The sequence below is a fragment of the Chanodichthys erythropterus genome, chromosome 19 (assembly GCF_024489055.1).
Source record: "Chanodichthys erythropterus isolate Z2021 chromosome 19, ASM2448905v1, whole genome shotgun sequence".
Lineage (NCBI taxonomy): Eukaryota > Metazoa > Chordata > Actinopteri > Cypriniformes > Xenocyprididae > Chanodichthys > Chanodichthys erythropterus.
The window spans coordinates 1475850-1499966 of NC_090239.1; the positions used below are offsets into that span (position 1 = coordinate 1475850).

Sequence of the window (24117 nt, forward strand, 5' to 3'; positions counted from 1 at the left end):
GATTCATCAGCGAGTTGAATCAGTGAATGATTTGTCCGAATGATTCATCAGCGAGTTGATTCAGTGAATGATTTGTCTGACTGATTAATCAGCAAGTTGATTCAGATTTGTCCGACTGATTCATCAGTGAGCTGATTCAGTGAATGATTTGTCCGACTGATTCATCAGCGAGCTGATTCAGTGAATGATTTGTCCGACTGATTCATCAGCGAGTTGATTCAGCGAATGATTTGTCCGACTGATTCATCAGCGAGCTGATTCAGTGAATGATTTGTCCGACTGATTCATCAGCGAGCTTATTCAGTGAATGATTTGTCCGACTGATTCATCAGAGAGCTGATTCAGTGAATGATATGTCCGACTGATTCATCAGTGAGTTGATTCAGTGAATGATTTGTCCGAATGATTCATCAGCGAGTTGATTCAGCGAATGATTTGCCCGACTGATTCATCAGCGAGTTGATTCAGCGAATGATTTGTCCGACTGATTCATCAGAGAGCTGATTCAGTGAATGATTTGTCCGACTGATTCATCAGCGAGCTGATTCAGTGAATGATTTGTCCGACTGATTCATCAGCGAGTTGATTCAGTAAATTATTTGTCCGACTGATTCATCAGCGAGTTGATTCAGTGAATGATTTGTCCGACTGATTCATCAGCGAGTTGATTCAGTGAATGATTTGTCCAACTGATTCATCAGTGAGTTGATTTAGTGAATGATTTGTCCGACTGATTCATCAGCGAGTTGATTCAGTAAATTATTTGTCCGTCTGATTCATCAGCGAGTTGATTCAGCGAATGATTTGTCCGACTGATTCATCAGTGAGCTGATTCAGTGAATGATTTGTCCGACTGATTCATCAGCGAGCTGATTCAGTGAATGATTTGTCCGACTGATTCATCAGCGAGTTGATTCAGCGAATGATTTGTCCGACTGATTCATCAGCGAGCTGATTCAGTGAATGATTTGTCCGACTGATTCATCAGCGAGCTTATTCAGTGAATGATTTGTCCGACTGATTCATCAGAGAGCTGATTCAGTGAATGATATGTCCGACTGATTCATCAGTGAGTTGATTCAGTGAATGATTTGTCCGAATGATTCATCAGCGAGTTGATTCAGCGAATGATTTGCCCGACTGATTCATCAGCGAGTTGATTCAGCGAATGATTTGTCCGACTGATTCATCAGAGAGCTGATTCAGTGAATGATTTGTCCGACTGATTCATCAGCGAGCTGATTCAGTGAATGATTTGTCCGACTGATTCATCAGCGAGTTGATTCAGTAAATTATTTGTCCGACTGATTCATCAGCGAGTTGATTCAGTGAATGATTTGTCCGACTGATTCATCAGCGAGTTGATTCAGTGAATGATTTGTCCAACTGATTCATCAGTGAGTTGATTTAGTGAATGATTTGTCCGACTGATTCATCAGCGAGTTGATTCAGTAAATTATTTGTCCGTCTGATTCATCAGCGAGTTGATTCAGCGAATGATTTGTCCGACTGATTCACAGCGAGTTGATTCAGTAAATGATATGTCCGACTGATTCATCAACGAGTTGATTCAGATTTGTCCGACTGATTCATCAGCGAGTTGATTCAGTAAATGATATGTCCGACTGATTCATCAACGAGTTGATTCAGATTTGTCCGACTGATTCATCAGCGAGTTGATTCAGTAAATGATATGTCCGACTGATTCATCAGCGAGTTGATTCAGGTTTGTCCGACTGATTCATCAGCAAGTTGATTCAGATTTGTCTGACTGATTCATCAGTGAGTTGATTCAGTGAATGATTTGTCCAACTGAATCATCAGTGAGTTGATTCAGTGAATGATTCGTCCGACTAATTCATCAGTGAGTTGATTCAGGGAATGATTTGTCCGACTGATTCATCAGCGAGTTGATTCAGTGAATGATTTGTCCGACTGATTCATCAGTGAGTTGATTCAGTGAATGATTGGTCCGACTGATTCATCAGCGAGTTGATTCAGTGAATGATTCGTCCGACTGATTCATCAGTGAGTTGATTCAGTGAATGATTGGTCCGACTGATTCATCAGCGAGTTGATTCAGTGAATGATTCGTCCGACTGATTCATCAGCGAGTTGATTCAGTAAATTATTTGTCCGTCTGATTCATCAGCGAGTTGATTCAGCGAATGATTTGTCCGACTGATTCACAGCGAGTTGATTCAGTAAATGATATGTCCGACTGATTCATCAACGAGTTGATTCAGTAAATGATATGTCCGACTGATTCATCAACGAGTTGATTCAGATTTGTCCGACTGATTCATCAGCGAGTTGATTCAGTAAATGATATGTCCGACTGATTCATCAGCGAGTTGATTCAGGTTTGTCCGACTGATTCATCAGCAAGTTGATTCAGATTTGTCTGACTGATTCATCAGTGAGTTGATTCAGTGAATGATTTGTCCAACTGAATCATCAGCGAGTTGATTCAGGTTTGTCCGACTGATTCATCAGCAAGTTGATTCAGATTTGTCTGACTGATTCATCAGTGAGTTGATTCAGTAAATGATATGTCCGACTGATTCATCAACGAGTTGATTCAGTAAATGATATGTCCGACTGATTCATCAACGAGTTGATTCAGATTTGTCCGACTGATTCATCAGCGAGTTGATTCAGTAAATGATATGTCCGACTGATTCATCAGCGAGTTGATTCAGGTTTGTCCGACTGATTCATCAGCAAGTTGATTCAGATTTGTCTGACTGATTCATCAGTGAGTTGATTCAGTGAATGATTTGTCCAACTGAATCATCAGTGAGTTGATTCAGTGAATGATTCGTCCGACTAATTCATCAGTGAGTTGATTCAGGGAATGATTTGTCCGACTGATTCATCAGCGAGTTGATTCAGTGAATGATTTGTCCGACTGATTCATCAGTGAGTTGATTCAGTGAATGATTTGTCCGACTGATTCATCAGTGAGTTGATTCAGTGAATGATTCGTCCGACTGATTCATCAGCGAGTTGATTCAGTAAATTATTTGTCCGTCTGATTCATCAGCGAGTTGATTCAGCGAATGATTTGTCCGACTGATTCATTAGCGAGTTGATTCAGTGGATGATTCGTCCAACTGATTCATCAGCGAGTTGATTCAGTGAATGATTTGTCCAACTGATTCATCAGCGAGTTGATTCAGTGAATGATTTGTCCGACTGATTCATCAGCGAGCTGATTCAGTGAATGATTCGTCCAACTGATTCATCAGAGAGCTGATTCAGTGAATGATTTGTCCAACTGATTCATCAGCGAGTTGATTCAGTGAATGATTTGTCCGACTGATTCATCAGCGAGCTGATTCAGTGAATGATTTGTCCAACTGATTCATCAGCGAGTTGATTCAGTGAATGATTTGTCCGACTGATTCATCAGTGAGTTGATTCAGTGAATGATTTGTCCAACTGATTCATCAGTGAGTTGATTCAGGGAATGATTTGCTTGACAATCACATGTTGATGTGATTTGTTACAATGTAGTTTGTGACGTAAGAAGCACCAGCGATTTCAAACCATGTTCTTTGGTTTAATGCAGACTTGAATGAATTTGCACATGGTTTGTCTTAAAGCATATAAAAAACAGCAAATTGACATAAACAACATTAAAAACTAGATTTTTACCACAGGGGGAATTTAAATATATACTGAGGAGAATATTAAACCATAAAGAGCATTTAATTTATATATATTCATTATATAGCCTATTCCATGCACTATATTTGTCGGAAAAAATAGCAAGGAGACATTTTAATTATTTATTAATAAACTTCTGTTTTCTGAATCAGTATCGGCTGCAAAGATGAAGCTGACGATCTCTGCAGTACAGCTCCTCTGGAGAAATGCATGTAATGCAAGTATTTCTTTTTGATTTGAATTGGTTAAATATTAATAAATGCTTGGTCAACTAACAATTAGTGATGCGTTCTGAATGACGGACACAGACGGGTCGTGACTCACCGAAGGCGACCTGACGGACCGCTTGTCCACGTCCACACCCTGCTGACCCTGGAGACATGCGGTCAGCTTCTTGTGTGTGTTGTGAGACACCTGCTTAACTAGTTCCAGACGCTTCTCCACCTGTAAACACACACACACACTCTCAGACATGAACACACACACATCTATATTTCACACAAACCCGCTTCACTCACCTGCAGCAGATCATCACTGAGGACTTCTGTCTTCTCTGCCCTGTAGAGACACAGCAAACATTCATGAGTGTGTGAAACAAAACTAATATTTACTCAGAGAGCGAAAGAGGAAGGAGCTGAGACACACAATCAAGTTTTTATCACATGACCGAAATGATAACAGCTGAAGTCTTTCTCTCTAGTTCACGACAGGTCAAGTTAGTAACTGTGGGTTAATCGCACTAAAACAACCTGTTTGGATCCACATGATTAAAATTAAACGAGGTAATTGTATACCTATTTTTAGGACCACATTCACACATCTTTCACATCTTCAAAAAGCAAAACACCCTGAGCTAAACTCGAGTTGAAGCCACACACACCGCAGATCAAACACACAATACAGATCAAACGCATCGATCATGTGGCAGAACGGCACAGAAATAAATCAGTAACATCAAGCATCTTACTCTGGAGGAGCTTTCCGCTTCCGTCTGGTGGAGATGTGAAGCTTTCTCTTCCACAGAGCCATGATGAGTACAGACTGACAGACGACGGGTTAGAGGAAACCGAGACAGGTCAGGAATGAGACCCGACCGGCAGGTACGACAGCAATCACGAGTGCTAATGTAAACTCACAGTTTCCCTTTCACACACTTCAAAATTCAACTATTTCATCATGGAGCTGCTGTGAGATCCACATATCTATGGGACTGAACTATACACAAAATGAAGATTTTAAAAGGAAAGGAATGATCTGGAAGGATATTAAGATATCATGAATACTGCAAAGTGACCCACATTTGAAAATGTGTACCAATTTACTCATGGAGCCACATTAAGATCTCCATATCTCTGGAATTTAACCATCAAGGGCCTTTAAAATTAAGACACCAAAGAGAAAGTTTGTTAAAGGTGCCCTAGAATCAAAATTTGAATTTACCTCGGCATAGTTGAATAACAAGAGTCCAGTACATGGAAAAGACATACATTGAGTTTCAAACTCCATTGCTTCCTCCTTCTTATGTAAATCTCATTTGTTTAAAAGACTTCCGGAAAACACGCGGATCTCAACATAACACAGACTGTTACGTAACAGTCGGGATCATTAATATGTATGACCCCAATATTTGCATAATGCCAGCCCATGTTCAAGGCATTACACAAGGGCAGCCAGTATTAACGTCTGGATCTGTGCACAGCTGAATCATCAGACTAGGTAAGCAAGCGAGAACGACAGCGAAAAATGGCAGATGGAGCAATAATAACTGACATGATCCATGATATCATGATATTTTTAGTGATATTTGTAAACTGTCTTTCTAAATGTTTCGTTAGCATGTTGCTATTGTACTGTTAAATGTGGTTAAAGTTACCATCGTTTATTACTGTATTCACGGAGACAAGAGCCATCACTATTTTCATTTTTAAACACTTGCAGTCTGTATAATTCATAAACACAACTTCATTCTTTATAAATCTCTCCAACAGTGTAGCATTAGCCGTTAGCCACAGAGCACAGCCTCAAATTCATTCAAAATCAAACGTAAACATCAAAATAAATACTATAGTCACATAATTTGAAGCATGCGTACAGCATGCATGACGAACATCTTGTAAAGATCCATTTGAGGGTTATATTAGCTGTGTGAACTTTGTAAATGCACTGTAATATAGTCGAGAGCTCGTGTGGCAGGGAGCAGGCGAATTAAAGGGGCGGCGCGCTGAAAAAATCAGTGTATAGTTAATGATGCCCCAAAATAGGCAGTTAAAAAAATTAATTAAAAAAAATCTATGGGGTATTTTGAGCTGAAACTTCACAGACACATTCAGGAGACACCTTAGACTTATATTACATCTTGTGAAAAAGCATTTTTGGGCACCTTTAACAACCAGAATCTATAAGATATCTTTAATACTTCTTGAGTTACAGACTTGTAAACTTGAGGCAAAAAACACACAAGAAGTGCTTTTTGCCATTTTTGAACTGTCGCCGTTGGGATATAATGAAACAAAGATGGCTAAAGTCAACAGATTTTACTAATAGATCTACCAATCTCTGTGTAGAAATAAAATAATGATGTTGCCATCTTTATAAAGTCATTTTTACACTCCTCTCATCTGGCTCCACATCCAAATTGTCACTTAAATATACATGTAAATATACATCTGTGACATTTAATATCTGGGCTTTTATCACTATTTATGTTGGTCTTTCTCCAAAAATATCTAAATATATTAAAGACGTGATTGATTATGATTTGACTTTTTTAACTTTAGTTAGTGTGTAATGTTGCTGTTTGATCATAAACAACATCTGCAAAGTTATGACGCTCAAAGTTCAATGCAAAGGAGATATTTCCTTTTACAGAATTCACTTTTTAGGGACTACAAAGAGCTTCTTCCTAGGTTTGTGACATCACATATCCTAAAATTTACATAAACCCCGCCCCCGAGAACACACATCAAAGGGGGCTGGGCCATGTTGGTCTGCTTTAGAGAAGAGGAAGAGTTGTTGTAGTCGAGTGTTGTTGTCATGCCGTCATTTTACGCCGGACTGCTTCACAAACGAGGGTCAATTCAACACAAAAGATGAACATGACGGCACATGCTAGTGGATAAGTTGAATCAACTCCACAGCAACTACATCAATTTATCCACTAACCATTCAGAAACGTCTAAAAGTTGTAACTTCTTCCTGAGTCTCTCCATCAGTGTCGGTTTGAACAATGTAAGGCTGAACACCGTCGTCATTTTGGCTGCGTGAGATTCTCCAGCTTTGTTGTTGTTGAGCTGTTAAAGCTCCGCCCTCTTCTGGAAAGCGGAGCTCATTTGCATTTAAAGGGACACACACAAAAACGACGTGTTTTTGCTCACACCCAAATAGGGGCAAATTTGACAAGCTATAATAAATGATCTGTGGGGGATTTTGAGCTGAAAGGGGTGTTATAGGTCCTCTTTTACAAAATCAAAAATTTGAGCCTGGGATGTTTCCAAAATTTGGTTGATTTGACACAGAATGACCCTCCTCTGATCGAAGCTGAATTTTCAGCATCATTACTCCAGTCTTCAGTGTCACATGATCCTTCAGAAATCATTCTAATATGATGATTTGCTGCTCAAGAAACATTTATGATTATTATCAATGTTGAAAACTGTTCATATTTTTGTAAAAAATGTGATGCATTTTATTTTTCAGTGTTCTTTGATGAACTGAAAGTTCTTAAGAACAGCATTTATTTGAAATAGAATCTTTTGTAACATTATAAATGTCTTTATTGTCACATTTCAGCAATTTATTGTGTCCTTAATGAATAACAGTATTAAGTCTGATAAAATATTTATGTGTGTGTATGATATTGTCCCACAGAGGTCATCAGCTCCCTCAAGCTGAAATGACACATCATGTTCTATATTCCTCCTGTAGGTGGCGCACTGATGTCTACCAGTAACTGAGTGACAATGAATGAATGAATGAATAAACAAACAAACACACACACATATATATATATATATATATATATATATATATATATATATATATATATATATATATATATATATATATATAATTTATGTTTTGTTCAAATCTATTAATTCTAACAGTAAATCTGCCTGATCAGAAGAGAGTTCTGGGTAGTTTTGACTTGTTAAGGGTTTTTAATCCATTTTGGCCTTCACCTTGACTAGTCTGACAATCCAGAGAGTGTGTTCTCTTGGATAACACACACACACACACACAGTTTTACTTAGCTATCTTAATGGAAAATAGCAGACAATTGAATTGTTTTGACAGGGTTTTTCCTATTGTCCTGCAGTTCCAGCGCACTACCGTCACACAGAAGCACATGCTGTGTTTAAAGTGTGTCAGGATCCTTCTGACAATACAAACAACTGTGTGTTCACCTCATGGACAGGAAAGACGAGTTCCTGAAACACACACATAATACAGAATACACATGAGATTAATTACAGAAAACAGACACACACACACACACACGGGTTTCCATGTTTTATGGGAATTTCTATAGACATATTAATTTTAAACTGTTTAATCTGTATATTCTCTCCCCTAACCCACAGAAAACTGCATTTCGAAGCTGTTTTCCTCATATAGGGACCAAAAAATGTCCACAACGTAGGGAATACCTGAACCACACACACACACACACATCAGTAATCCAGGCAGCCTTGAACAGCTCTATAAGATCTAAATCTCTTTTCTCTCAGTGTCTGAAACACTTCGATCAAGGATTCTGTCTCTTTAAACCCCGCCTTTCTGAGAGCTACTCTGCTCTGATTGGTCAGATGGCCCAGTCTGTTGTGATTGGTCAGAAGCCAAATGCTCATGAGCATATCTGAATATACACAGTGATACGAACCGTAACGATGGTGTCGGCGTCTATGAAAACAAAATTTGGTTGCGTTATTTGATTATACAGTTTCATACATATAAGAAACTTAAAAAAATGCTAAATTACAACATACAGGATACTGTTTCATGTAATATTTAATAAAAATAATAAAGTCTACATTAGGGCTGAGTATTGACACAATTTTCATGATTCAATTACTATTCACATGCATTCGATTACAATTTCGATTCGATATCAATTATTTTGGATGTAGTATTTCAGTTTCAGCACATGGCAAATTTTCTAGAGGAAAACACATGAGAGTCAGCTGGTGCTACTGTAATAATAAAGGTTAAATTAACTTATTTATATACAAACACTTAAATTACACTCAATGATGTTTTATTATAAATAAAGTTTAGAATTACATAATCATATTTCTACTCCAATTCATTTTTTTTTTAAATATAAACATTTAAATGGCGGCTGATTTATTCAAACATGCATTAAATACTGAAGAACAATATAATGAATATGTAACAGTGCATAGCTATATTTATCTTTCTAGAGTCACTTTTCTAGCTGACTAATGAGTTTATGGTCACTGAATATGTTTTTCTGAGGTAAATGTGACATTGAAGCTGTTTTATTGAAGTTGAAGCACTGATTGAGCGATTACACGAGACATGATACGGATTTCAGTAAGTTGTACTGTATATTTTAACATACCTTCAAATGTTCATGTTTATTTCGCAGTAACTGGTATTAAAGCGGAGGAGAGGATGATCACATGCTTCTCTTTAAATGAGGCGCTAAAGCGATCCGTCACGCCACATTAAACAGCGTCAAAACGGTATTTATTTTTTCAATCTCATAATAAGATGGACTTCATTTGAAATCTGAGACTTTGCTTCATATCAAAATTAACAAAGATTATTGTGATTTATTGGATGGGAGGAGCTACGTATTCTGCTCGTTCATCAACTGAAAACGGACTAGACTAATCGATTCTTGGGATTTAAGAATCAATATCGGTTCGTAAAAATGAGAATTGATTAAATTCGAGAAATCAAAATTTTTACCCAGCCCTAGTCTACAACCATTAGAAATAACTCTCTATTCTACACACACACACACACACACACACTGTTACATGCATGTATATTTATGTATTTGCCTGCCCTCTAGGGGCAGGAAAAGCGTGATTTACCATTGTTCTGATTTAGCAGATCCTCTACACCTGTGGACTATTTACGCGAGCTTAAAGGAAGTCAAGTTCCCACACTTCGGGGGCGGAACTTGAGCGGCCGTCCCGAGTCGGAGCTGCGCTCTCTTTTGTGTTTATCCCTTTTATTTTTCCTGTCTAATTTCTCCCACTTGTTGTTATATTCCGTTTTATTAATAAATTCCCCTTTTTGATCGAGCCGTTGTGTCATCCCTCTTTTGTGTTATAGCAGTGGCTGTAACATAATTGGGGGCTCGTCCGTCGTTTTTCTTTTTTTTTCTTTTCTCACCTGTTTAGTGTGGGAGGAAAGAAAAGTTGTATGGCCATGTTTTCGTCGTGTTTGTTTGATTTACTTTTCGGTTGTGAGTAGCTACGAGCGTCCCAGGTGAGTATTTGCCCTATTTATTCAGTAGTCGTCGGGTAGGTTTGAACCTGCCACTTTGTTATTTTGCCTTTTTTATTTTTAGTGGTTATTCGGAGTGGAGGCACGCTTCAGTTCACCGGCAGCTGATCTTGTTAATGGGATCGGTGTGCAGGTGTTCATGATTTCAGCATTTAAAGTGGCCTCGAGCCCCTAACGCCACTGAAGACTAGGGAATTAATTTAATGTTAAATGGGGTAAATACGCGTGTGTTGTGGGATCGCTTTTGGTTATTCACTTTGTAAATTTAAATCGGTAAGTGAAGTTTATTCTTAATTCGTATCATGCGTGGTAATTTCGTGTAGCGGCCAAAATCACTTTGTTTTCTTTAGTTTTGACAGGTAAAGTTCAGGATTTGTGAAAACGATTTAGTGGTTTAATTTATGAGTATTTTTCTGAAGTGTGTTGAAACCATTATTTTCGTTATTTTTGGTGAGTAGCCTACGTGTGTCGAAATGACTTCGGTAGTTGATATATTTCGGGAGTCTCCTTCTGAAGAACTGCTTTTATCGTGCACAAAAGAGCAGTTATTGCAAATTGCAGAGTCTTATAAAGTCGAAATCGCTCCTAGGTATAAGACTTTGAAGTAAACTTTGCGAAACGTCCTTAAAGGCTGTCTGGTGGAGTTAGGCGTTTTACAAATGCCATTAGAAAACGTTAGTGTTGTGGAGGAAGTGGCTGATCCTTCGGTAAGTGAGAATGCTATTCGATTGAGAGAGTTGGCAATTAAAGAAAAAGAATTGGAGTTAGAGAATGCCAAATTAGAGCTGCGAAAGCGTGAACTTGATCATCAGTTTGCTTTGAAACGAATGGAGTTAGAGATGAGCTCTAAGGCTGCTCACGCTGCCTCTGATGATTTTGATGTCGGCCGAAATTGGAGGATGGTCCCTCCTTTTTGTGAGAAGGACGTTGAGAAGTATTTTTGTCATTTCGAGAGAGTTGCAGCTTTATTAAAGTGGCCTGAAAAGGTTTGGTCTTTGCTCTTGCAATGCGTGATAACCGGTAAGGCGCAGGAGGTTTATGCTACTGTTTCGAATGGTGATAAAGTTTGCTTTTATTGTAAGGCCTCTGGTCATTTAATTGCAAACTGCCCTGTTCTTAAAAAGAAGTCTCATACAAAATCTGTTGGTTTGATCTCCGTTGATTCCAGTTCGAAATTTGACTGCATGCCCGAGTCTGTTGGTGTTGCCCGTCTCACTAAAACTGGTTATGGACCTTTCCTGCATTGTGGAACTGTGTTTGTTCCCAGTTTGTGTAAGCCTGTACCTGTTCGTATTCTTCGGGATACGGGGGTCAGTCTTTCTTTTGTCTTGGAGGAGGGGGGGTTTGCCGTTGTCACAGGAGACTGCCATGGGTAGTGCTGCTCTGGTCCGAGGTATTGAAATGAGAGTTAAGGAGGTTCCGTTACACAGATTTCATTTGCAGTCAGAATTGGTGTCAGGTGTATGTGGTTGTGAAGCTTACTTGGATGACTTGGTTCTGTACAGCTCCTCATGGGCTGAACATGTTGCGTTACTTCGCCAAGTTTTCCAGGGGTTGGCTGACGCTAAGCTCACAGTTAATCTGAGCAAATGTGAATTTGGTAAAGCCACCATTGTGTACTTAGGAAAAGTTATTGGCAGGGGTCAAGTACGGCCAGTGGCTGTAAAGGTTGCGGCCATTTGTGACTTTCCACCTCCAATGGATCGTAAGCAATTGAGACGTTTTTTTAGGAATGTGTTGGCCGCACCTGACCATTCACAACAGTTCAGTATCGTGTTGGATGCTAGCGATGTTGGGGCGGGAGCTGTCCTCCAGCAGATGGGTGCTGATGATGTGGAACACCCAGTGTGTTACTTTTCTAAAAAGTTTAATACCGCACAGTTAAAGTATTCTACTATTGAAAAGGAGCCATACGACCTTGACATTAAACATGTCAGAGGTCGGGACAACGTGGTCGCTGACGCCCTATCCCGGATTGGATAGGCCTGTGGGTAACGTATGTTTTTGAGAAAGGTGTCTTTTAGTAGATGCACTTTCTTGTGGTGACGGTTCACTTTTGGGGGATGAAGGTGTTACATGCATGTATATTTATGTATTTGCCTGCCCTCTAGGGGCAGGAAAAGCGTGATTTACCATTGTTCTGATTTAGCAGATCCTCTACACCTGTGGACTATTTACGCGAGCTTAAAGGAAGTCAAGTTCCCACACTTCGGGGGCGGAACTTGAGCGGCCGTCCCGAGTCGGAGCTGCGCTCTCTTTTGTGTTTATCCCTTTTATTTTTCCAGTCTAATTTCTCCCACTTGTTGTTATATTCCGTTTTATTAATAAATTCTCCTTTTTGATCGAGCCGTTGTGTCATCCCTCTTTTGTGTTATAGCAGTGGCTGTAACACACACACACACACACACACATCTATTGCACAGACTTCTGTTGTTAGTATATACAGCTAGTCACCGCGGTCCATGATATCACTTGAGATAATAAACAAACATGTAATAAACATCATCATAAACTACAACACATTTCTTGTAGAGCAGAACTGGACCTTCTAGAGGTCATTTTACTGATTATGAAAATGAGTTCACATTTATGGTCCTCCAACCATAAAATGTTCCAGCACCGGAAGCTCAGAAGACGAAACACACGTTAGCTAGAAACCAAACAGAGCAGGATAATCAATGCTGTGACGCTGATGTTTGTTCTGCTGTCATTTACAACATTGCCCTGACTTTTCCAGACGTTCATGAAGAATGGAAAGGATTTTAAAAATAATTTTATAGAGTAGTCTAGTCAACTAGATATTTTAGAGCAGAGTATGAAATACACGATTTTATTAATTTTCATGACTTTTCCTGGCCTGGAAATCACAGTCTTTCTACAACTTTTGTCTTACTGCATTTGAAGAGCTTTCCATGTTTTAAGTATCAACAAGCTAAAAACAATTAAAGGTGCAGTGAGTGATTTCTGAGAATCGCTGTTGAACACTGTTGATATCTGAAATCAACCAAGACACACCCCTCCCTTCATTGCTCCACCCCCAAAATACACAAACACACAATGCAATGGGTGTCTCTTTACCATAACTGAAGCAAAGCAAAATAATGCTTCACAAAAATAAAATGAAGATTACAAATGATCGACAAGGAAGAACAAAAGAAGAACATTGAACATTCCTCTTTGTCTCTTTTGTAATGTCTCTCAGCCATCTCGCTCCCTCTTGCTCTCTCTCTCTCCTCCCCCATCATGAGTGGACACACCCCCTATTTCTGATTGGCTCTCTCTCCTCTCCCATCATCAGTGGACACAACTCCTATTTCTGACTGGCTCACTCTCTCTCCTCCCCCATCATGAGTGGACACACCCCCTACTGCTGATTGGCTCACTCTCTCTCTCCTCCCCTATCATGAGTGGACACGCCCCCTACTGACTGGCTCACTCTCTTTCCTCCCCCATCATGAGTGGACACGCCCCCTACTGACTGGCTCACTCTCTTTCCTCCCCCATCATGAGTGGACACACCCCCTATTTCTGATTGGCTCTCTCTCCTCTCCCATCATCAGTGGACACAACTCCTATTTCTGACTGGCTCACTCTCTCTCCTCCCCCATCATGAGTGGACACACCCCCTACTGCTGATTGGCTCACTCTCTCTCTCCTCCCCTATCATGAGTGGACACACCCCCTACTGCTGATTGGCTAACTCTCTCTCTCCTCCCCCATCATGAGTGGACACGCCCCCTACTGACTGGCTCACTCTCTCTCCTCCCCCATCATGAGTGGACACACCCCCTACCTCTGATTGGCTTTCTTTCTCCTCCCCTATCATGAGTGGACACACCCCCTATTTCTGATTGGCTCTCTCTCCTCTCCCATCATCAGTGGACACAACTCCTATTTCTGACTGGCTCACTCTCTCTCCTCCCCCATCATGAGTGGACACGCCCCCTACTGCTGACTGGCCTCAAGTGTGTTGTGGTGCTCGGTCCGATCCACTTTCAACAGTGTTTTTTTTTTTTTTGGAAATCACTTACTGCACCTTTAAAGTGGTCACGACTTGGAATTTTTTAATTAATTTAATATGTTCCTTGAGGTTCACTTATAATGTTAAAGTTTTTTTGCACAAAAAAAAACATATACACGGAAAAACAATTATGTCAACCTTCATTCTGTCCTCTGTCTGAAACAGTTTGTAAGGTGTGGCTCCTTGTAAACGGACACTGTTCTGATTGGCTAACGTCATTGCATAGGAAACATATCAACGCCCACTCACTATTGCACAGGAGTCATTGTTCTAAAAACATTTTCCATATAAAACCAACAATTTCCGACTTTCCAATGTGGCGTTATTCTGCATCAGATTGTCTTTTTACAGCTGGGTGGAGTAAAGAAACAAAACCCCACGGGATGAGGTACAATGTCAAACATCGATTAACCAGCAGGATGAGGTTGCCACGCTATTTCCATCAATCCACACAGAGGTTTGTGTTTGACAGTGAATTACGTAAAGTGATTTCTTATGCGTGTAATCTGATTAAAGGTGAAGCTCACCTGCTAACTGTGACTCTGTGTGTGTGTGTGTGTGTGTGTTTTCCCACAGTGAGCACTCATGAAAGGCAGGTGTGGTTCTCATTAGCACACAAACACACCGTCAGAACTGAGATCTCAGTGTCTCTGATTCACACTGAAACACACACACACGGAGATGTACTTTGATAAAGTCAATTCTCATGAAATCAGTCACGAGCAGCACTGATTCAAATGACGTTTCGCATTACAGCATCCGGAGAATGACACATTTGTACGGAGAGAAAGAACACACCCATTCCCTCGAGACACACACACACACACACACAGAAAGAGAAGTAAAACAGAGAGATATTTATAGTTCAAAGTCTGCGTTCACACATCATTTACTGATACGTTCAAGATTCATATTCAAGGATCATATTCATATAAAACTCAGCTGATTAACACATTCTTACAATGACAGATGGATAGATTCACTGGAGACTTGACCTTTCAGGCCTAATGAAGTCGTCTGCTCACTGTGTGTATCTGTAAGTGTGTAAGGTGTGTGTGTGTGTGAGGTTGAAGTAAGCGCCGCTCCGCTCTCAGCGCCGCATGTTCAACTCCAGCAGGAGAACATGTGCGTCTGTTCCGCTCCACAGACACAAACACACGGACCGACGGAGAGAGAGAGGAAACACATGCTGATGGGAACCTGCCAAACCCCGAACGCAACATTTGTGCACCCACACACAGCTAACTGTCCATGCTGCGAGACATCACACACACAGCCATCTCACAGAAAACTGATCAATTGGTCTGAATCTGAAAGGAAAAATAGAAAGGAAGAGCCGAGGCAACGAAAGCCTTCAGGAAAGGGAGGAGAGGAAGAGTCTGGAGGAGTAAAAATCAGATTACCAGAGAAACTCACTTAACAAACTGGGTCACATATCTCAGTTACTAGAATAATAACCAGAGGAAATATTGCAGAGAGACACACAGAGAGACGGAGACGCTCGGATGGACGGACGTCACAGGAACTAATGGCTCCTCAGAGACGCTCGGCATCACATCTGAAGAAACCGGATCTTTATCATATTATCACATAACAGGTTAAGAGTCTGGCAGCAGATGTGAGGCTCGTTTAATGTGTTTAGTTGGTTATTATTTCAGTCTCACAGGAGATCATTAATGTAACTGACAAATAATAATGTCTGAGATTATCATAAAAAATTTTTGTTCCTCCATAAAAATTACGGATGCACCGATATGAAAATGTTGACCGATATTGATAACCGATAATTCTTTATATTTGAAAGCCGATAACCGATATATTGGCCAATAAATCTAAATCAAATTTTTTATATAATTTTTGAGAGCCTGAATAAAAAAACTCAAGTTTCACCATTAAAATCCATGTCCCAAACACACAATTATACTGTTCATATTATATTTCAATGATTTCAATCATATTTCAAGCAATTCAAAACCATCGTGGCAGACAGTGCGCATCTGAAGTGTCTCGGCTCAAGGAAATAATCCATTATTTATCGGCTTTAAAATATTGGATAAAATTTCTTATTGTGCCGATAACGATAACATTAAAAATGAACATATATCAGCCGATACGATAACCGATAATTCTTTATATTTGAAAGCCGATAACCGATATATTGGCCAATAAATCTAAATAAAATTTTTTATATAATTTTTGAGAGCCTGAATAAAAAAACTCAAGTTTCACCATTAAAATCCATGTCCCAAATACAAAATTATACTGTTCATATTATATTTCAATGATTTCAATCATATTTCAAGCAATTCAAAACCATGATAATGATAACATTAAAATGAACATATATCGGCAGATACTGATAACCGATAATTCTTTATATTTGAAAGCCGATAACCGATATATTGGCTGATAAATCTAAATTCAAATTTTTATATAATTTGATTACAAAAACAAAAGTCTCACCATTACATTAAATGCTTTATTATATCACCCAAAATTTATTTTTGGCCCGATAACACTAACATTAAAAATGAACATATATCGGCCGATACCGATATGGTGGCTGATATCGTGCATCCCTAATAAAATCATCAAAAAATTGTGGCTTAAATCTTAGTATTCATACTGGCTTCAAACATTTTCATATCATATTGTACAACTATCCTACAAGTTTTGCTTTAATTTCACAACAATAGTTAGCAAACATTTGTTAAATATATTATTTATACCTTGAATAAAAGTTTTAATAATCTTGATCATGTTTTTTAAGTTTGACAACCTGAACTAACCTTCCATGACATAAAAAAAAGTTTAAAAAAGCCAAATTATCTGACATTTTCAAGAAAGCAAGAATTACTGTAATTGACATTGACAAATAAGGATGTTTGTGATGATCATAAAAAGTTTATTTTCATAAAATCAAAAAAGATGTGTCGAGATACTTGAAATGTAATGTTAGTATTTATATTGCTTTCAAACATTTTCATGCAACTACGTACAAATATCATGCAAAGTTTTATTTACTTTCATAATAATTATCAGGGAAAATTTATTAAATATATAATTTACACTCTGAAAGTCTTATTCATTTTTGGTTTTCAAATTTGAAAACTTGCAGTGCCATAAATCCTTCCATGTCATAAAAAGTCAGAAGTAAATAAATAATTGAATTAATAATAATAATAAAAAAAATCATTAGTGTAATTGACAATGACAAATAATGGTGTTTGAAATGATCATAAAACACTAAAAATGTTTCATATAAATCATGTAAGCTTGTTCCAAGTTACTTAAAACGTCTATAAATATATATATATATATATATATATATATAATTCTGAAAAATTATTATATTTTAAAATATCTTTAAAAAATCTTAGTTATATAATATTATATAATTTAATTATACTATTTTAATTTATATATATATATATATATATATATATATATATATATATATATAAATTATTTTCATTAATTAATGCACAACTAAAAAATTATGACAGAAATTAAAGTTCTCCTTTCAAAATGTAAATTTACTGAGTTGCATAACTGACCTCTTCAACACACTGTGATTCTGTGAGCTACGAAAAGTGTGGAAAATATGATCAAAATCAACTCATGCTCTTTGTCAGACTCTGATATGCATGTCAGAAAATCAGAAGAAATCTTCAAAAAGGAGCGAGAGCGCGAGCGCGGGCGTTCGTTCTGAATGAAGATCTCAGAGGCTGTTTCATCTGCTGCTGGAGTTTTCTGTCTGTGTCTGTCGACGAGGGTTCAGCAAGAGTCCGTCGGCTAAATAAAGCTCTCCGATATCTGCGTGCGACTTAAACAGGATTCTCACACTCACGTTACCTGTCTGCAGAGTCACACCTGTTCTCTCAGAGGACGCCGGCAGGTGTGTGTAATCTAGCCCACACCCTCACAATACACCGCTTATGATGCACCTGCGCTTTCACACACACCTGCGCTATTCTGACACCAGGACAGTTTTCACAGGCTTTGCCATTTAACCTGCTGCAACTGGACATGAAATCCATCAACAGAGCAACATAAAATCAAGATAGACAGTTAACAGGCCAGTGCATCATTGCGAAAGTTTAAATAGGATGTGCAAACAGAAAAAGCGCATAGAAAAGCCGCGTCTCAGACAGCGTGCGATTGCTGAATTAAACGATTAGTTCACTTTCAAATAAAATTTTTCTGATAATTTACTCACCCCCATGTCATTCAAGATGTTCATGTCTTTCTTTCTTCAGTCGAAAAGAAATGAAGGTTTTTGATGAAAACATTCCAGGATTATTCTCCTTATAATGGACTTCAATGGACTCCAAACGGTTGAAGGTCAAAATTACAGTTTCAGCGCAGCTTCAAAGAGCTTTAAACGATACCAGACGAGGAATAAGAGTCTTATCTAGAGAAACGATTGGTCATTTTCTAAAAAAATACAACTGTATATACTTTATAAACACAAATTATCGCCTTGAACGTGCTTCAGCTTTCTGTATTCTTCAAAAAGCTTACGCTGTATGTCCTACACCTTCCCTATCCGACTTACGGAACAATCACAACGCCAGTTTTGTTTTTTCCATAAGTAGAATAGGGAAGGTGTAGGACATACAGCGTAAGCTTTTTGAAGAATACAGAAAGCGGAAGCACGTGCAAGGCGATAATTTGTGTTTATAAAGCATAAAGAGTTGTGTTTTTTTCTAAAAATGACTTATCGTTTGACTAGATAAGACTCTTATTCCTCATCTGGTATCGTTTAAAGCTCTTTGAAGCTGCGCTGAAACTGTAATTTTGACCGTTTGGAGGCCATTGAAGTCCACTATAAGGAGAAATTAAATTTCGTAACGTAAACAGTTGAGAAAGATAATGCATGTGTATCACTATATTGGATCCGTGAATTCGCTCTTAAAGTGACAGCGTCATAATCAGCGTTGCAAGTTTTCACAACAAAACCTGCATAATTGCTACAAAAAAACTAGCCCAATTGTGTTTCAGGTGCTAAATATCATGCTATTTGTGGTCGTTTTAAACCCACGGACATATAAAACAACTCGTGGCAACAGTGTTAAAGTACCCCAATTCCACAGGAAAACCACAGACTTTGCAACACTGATCATAATAATCCTGCTTTTCCAACCAAATGTAGCAAATCTGCATTTGATCACTGAGGTCTGAGAGGTGTGATAGATCCTGTGAACATTTTGTCCTCAAAGTTGATGTGTTAGAAGCAGGAATAATGGGCAAGCGTAAGGATTTGAGCGAGTTTGACAAGAGCCAAATTGTGATGGCTAGACGACTGGATCAGAGCATCTCCAAAACTGCAGCTCTTGTGTGGTGTTCCCGGTCTGCAGTGGTCAGTGTCTATCAAAAGTGCTCCAAGGAAGGAACAGTGGTGAACCGGAGACAGGGTCACAGGGAGCAAAGACTGGCCCGTGTGGTCCGATCCAACAGACGAGCTCCTGTAGCTCAAACTGCTCCAGAAGTTAATGCTGGTTATGATAGAAAGGTGTCAGAATACACAGTGCATCACAGTTTGTTGCCTCCCATCCAATAAATCGCTAAAATCTTTGTTACTTTTGATATGAAGCAAAGTCTCCGATTTCAAATGACGTCCACCTTATTATGAGATTAAAACCATAAATACAGTTTTGACGCTGTTTAATGTGGCGTGACAGATCGCTTTAGCGCCTCATTTAAAGAGAAGCATGTGATCATCCTCTCCTCCGCTTTAATACCAGTTACAGCGAAATAAACATGAACATCTGAAGGTATGTTAAAATATACAGCACAACTTACTGAAATCCGTATCATGTCTCGTGTAATCGCTCAATCAGTGTTTCAACCTCAATAAAACAGCTTCAATGTCACATTTACCTCAAAAAAACATATTCAGTGACCATAAACTCATTAATCAACTAGAAAAGTGACTCTAGAAAGATAAATATAGCTATGCACCGTTACATATTCATTATAATGTTCTTCCATATTTAATGCATGTTTGAATAAATCAGCCGCGATTTAAATGTTTATATTTATCAAAAAAACTAATTGGAGTAGAAATATGATTATGTAATTCTAAACTTTATTTATAATGAAAACATCATTGAGTGTAATTTAAGTGTTTGTATATAAATAAGTTAATTTAACCTTCAGTATTATTACAGTAGCACCAGCTGACTCTCATGTGTAGTTTACAGCATTAGTGGAGAGATTTTTTTCCTCTAGAAAATTTGCCATGTGCTGAAACTGAAATACATCCAAAATAATTGATATCGAATCGCATCGTTATGCCTGTATATTTGAATATCTGGATCACTGTTAGTACACCAGTATAGAATAACTAATGAGATGTGTATGTCATTAAAGTCTCATTTTCTGCCCTCCACAGTAATAACGCTGGTTCCCTCCTTTAATATCACTGAGCATGAGTGATTCGTCTCTCTCGCTCCTCTGAAGTCGTGTTTTCCCCCTCATCTTTATCAGTCTGTGTCTCTCGTCATGGCATCTTCACGGCAGGAGTCTCATCAAGCCCTGATGCAAACCTTCCCTCTGATCCTCCTCCATCTCATCTCATCTCAGTCATACGCCACTCTGTGATCGTTTGTTTGATGCTCGATACGGCAAAAAAAATCATAATCACGATTATTTTGGTCAATATTGAGATCAGAGTTATTTAACACAATTACTTATTGACACAAATAGAAAAATACATTTAAAAAAATTATAAATTGTAAATGAAAATAATCAGATGAACGGATGTTTGAGACGAGGATCCGACTCTCACACATTACAGCCGCTCCGCCCGTTAAACGATACGCTGCCGTCTCTCTTCAGTCCCTGCTGACTGCTAATGCTAGCGCTCGCTGCAGCGTTAATGCAGTTAGACGAGACGCGGGGATGGAAAGTGGAACATGACCACTCATTTGCACCACATGAAGTTCAGAAGAATGAAGAGACGAGGAAGAAAAGTGAGAGAGCTGCTAAAATAGACAGTATTTTAAGGCATCATAGGTGGATCCTGATGTAAGGAATGACATTATGATGCAAGATTGTATGCATAATCTCAATCTTCATCTGCTGTAACATGTTTAATGTTTTTGAGTTTTTATGCTCTCCAACGCTGCATTTATTTGATCAAAAATACAGCAAAAATTTGAAATATTATTACAATTTAAAATAGATGATTTCTATGTGAATACATAGTAAAATATAATTTATTCCTGTGATCAAAGCTGAATTTTCAGCATCATTACTCCAGTCTTCAGGGTCACATGATCCTTCAGAAATCATTCTAATATGATTATTTGCTGCTCAAGAAACATTTATGATTATTATCAATGTTGAAAACAGTCATATTTTTGTGGAAACTGTGATACATTTTATTTTTTAGGATTCTTTGACGAGTAGAAAGTTCAAAAGAACAGCATTTATTTGAAACAGAATTTTTTTTACCATTATAAATGTCTTTTCTGACACTTTTGACCAATGTAATGCAGGGCCTCAAACTAACTTTTTGCCACACCTGCCAACAGACTTAAAAAATTAACCAGCCATAAATATTTTTTTTTACCAGCCATTAAACAGTTGCAAAAACAGACAAAATTTTAGATACCAGAGAAAATTCACAATTCTCCATTCCAATTTTGACACCACATCAATACACTCTAAGAAATGCTGGGTTAAAAACAACCCAAGTTGTGTTGAAAATGGACAAACCCAGCAATTGGGTTATTTTAACCGAGCAATTGGGTTGTTTTAACCCAGCGGTAGGGTTAAATGTTTGCCTAACATGCTGGGTAGTTTTATTTAACTCAACTATGGTTTAAAAATGACTGTATTGCTTAATTAAAATGAACCCAAAGTATGTTGGAAATGAACATTTATTAATGTTCAATGAATAATTATTAAACAATAAACGTTTATTAAATTGCTTATTAATACATTTATATTAATAAACTATTAAATTTATATTAATAAAATATTAAAGCTTTTTAGTAAACATTCACCTTTTCTCTATTATTGTTGCCTCTAATTGCATCTGGTTTTTTATTTCCCAACTATTTTGGGTTCATTTTAAGCTAGCCATATAGCAATTTTTAAACAATAGTTGGTTTAAATAAAACTACCCAGCAGGCTGGGCAAACATTTAACCCAACCGCTGGGTTTGTCCATTTTCAACCCAACTTGGGTTGTTTTTAACCCAGCATTTTTTAGAGTGTTTATATAAATTATATAAATCACAACTATATATAAATTTAAAACAATATTAAAGACAATTACAGTAGTTTTCAGGTGGAGACACTGAATAAAGTAACCAAATGCAAAATAACATAGATTAATCCTTATTAAAGTTTCAAAAGTAAGAAGTAATTTTGTCTTTGTCTTTTGTAGTTTGATTAACATTAAAACACAAGAGATCAGCAGGAATATTAGGCTGCTGTCACTTTAAGAGCTAATGCATGGATCCAATATACTGATACTGTACACATGCGTTTACTCAAGCCATAACCGACTATGTTTACTTTGATACTCGCTGATACTGGCATTTTTTGACATCAATTTGTATGCATTCAAGCGCAAGAAGATGTAAAACAGCTCATTTCAGTATTTGAGTGCTGTCTGAGACGCGGCTTTCTGGGTGCAAACACTAAACTTCTCACACAGTGCGCGAGTAACAAATTGAGTTCCCTTTTGCATGGAAAAGCTTAAACTTTCGTGACAATGCAATGATGCATATGAAGAGTTTGGTTCCAAAACGCGATAAACGCCTTTTTCAGTTTTTGATTTTCAGTTTCCGCCAAAATCAGTATTGTATCTGGTCGGTATTGAAAAGTCATTTATTAATTTTGCACAAAATGCGATATCCGTCATGTTATTCTGTCATGTTTTAGTCTCCTTTCTCTGCAGAACGCAATATATCCACTCAACCAATCACAGCGCACCATTCCACACTCTGTAAACATTGAAGGCTTTTTTAAAAAGCGGTTTTTAATACCAATGTACTCTGCAAATGTGTTTATTTAACCGCGCGGTGGCGCCAGATACTCTTTAATCGGTAATGACAAATAATTAATTAAGATGACCCGTTGAATTCATTTTGGGAGCGACAGCTGAATGTATTATGTATATAAGATAAATATTGGCAAAATTAGACTCTGTCATATATGTGAATCAACTTACTTTGTTGTGTATTTTCAATTTGCAAAATAACTTTTATATTGATGGATTAATTGCATTTTGAAAAAAAAAAGTGTCATGGATTTATTGCATTTTGGGAAAAAAATAACACGTTTTTATAATAAACTTTTTAAAATCAAAATGTAGATCTGAAAATGTTAAATGTTTTTATATCCAAAAGATGCTATGTGAAAGTTTGAAACAGTAAATAGTGGTTTTCATCACTTTCTTGGTAAAGAAAACACCTTTTTACTCAAATTAATCAAAATGATAATCAAAAAGTTTTTTTACTCGCCAATGCCAATTTTTACTCGCATTTGGTGCTTGCCGAGTGTTAATAATGTAATGCATCCTTGCTGAACAAAAAGTATTAATTTCTTTAAAAAAATCTTGCTGATGCCAAACTTTTAAACGGTAGTGAACATTTTAAAACGTATATTTTTGTGCATGTTTATTTGCTTATCAATTAATCAACCTACAGTATTATCAGAGATCCTGTCAAAAGAGTAAAACAGAACAGTTCAATATTTCCAGCGCATTACAAGTACAGTTACGTTTCACCTCAAACTCGCTCTGACGGCATGTTTTAATGTGATCATTGTGTGTGTGTTGCATTCTGGGTGTGGTGTGTATTTGCTGTCATGTGTCTATGAACTGCTAAGTAACACTAGACGAGTGTGTGCGTGTCACTGACATGTAACTGAACACCAGATCAGCACACGTATGACCTCTGACCCCTCAACATACATGATGACAAC

General features: G+C 37.8%; 1 protein-coding gene across 5 annotated transcripts in view; it reads right to left on the reverse strand.

The window, feature by feature from the left end:
• arhgap44b (Rho GTPase activating protein 44b) overlaps positions 1 to 24117 on the reverse strand; it is a 70835-nt gene that overhangs the window by 20608 nt on the left and 26110 nt on the right. For 3 of the 5 annotated variants that reach the window (XM_067369568.1, XM_067369572.1, XM_067369571.1), the window contains exons 1-3: positions 4640 to 4701; positions 4191 to 4230; positions 3997 to 4116 (exon numbers count right to left, since the gene is read on the reverse strand). In XM_067369568.1, the coding sequence (XP_067225669.1) occupies positions 3997 to 4116; positions 4191 to 4230; positions 4640 to 4701 (222 nt within the window). Of the gene's footprint in view, positions 1 to 3996; positions 4117 to 4190; positions 4231 to 4639; positions 4702 to 24117 lie in introns of those variants that run through there. The other 2 variants (XM_067369570.1, XM_067369569.1) reach the window with 1 other exon arrangement.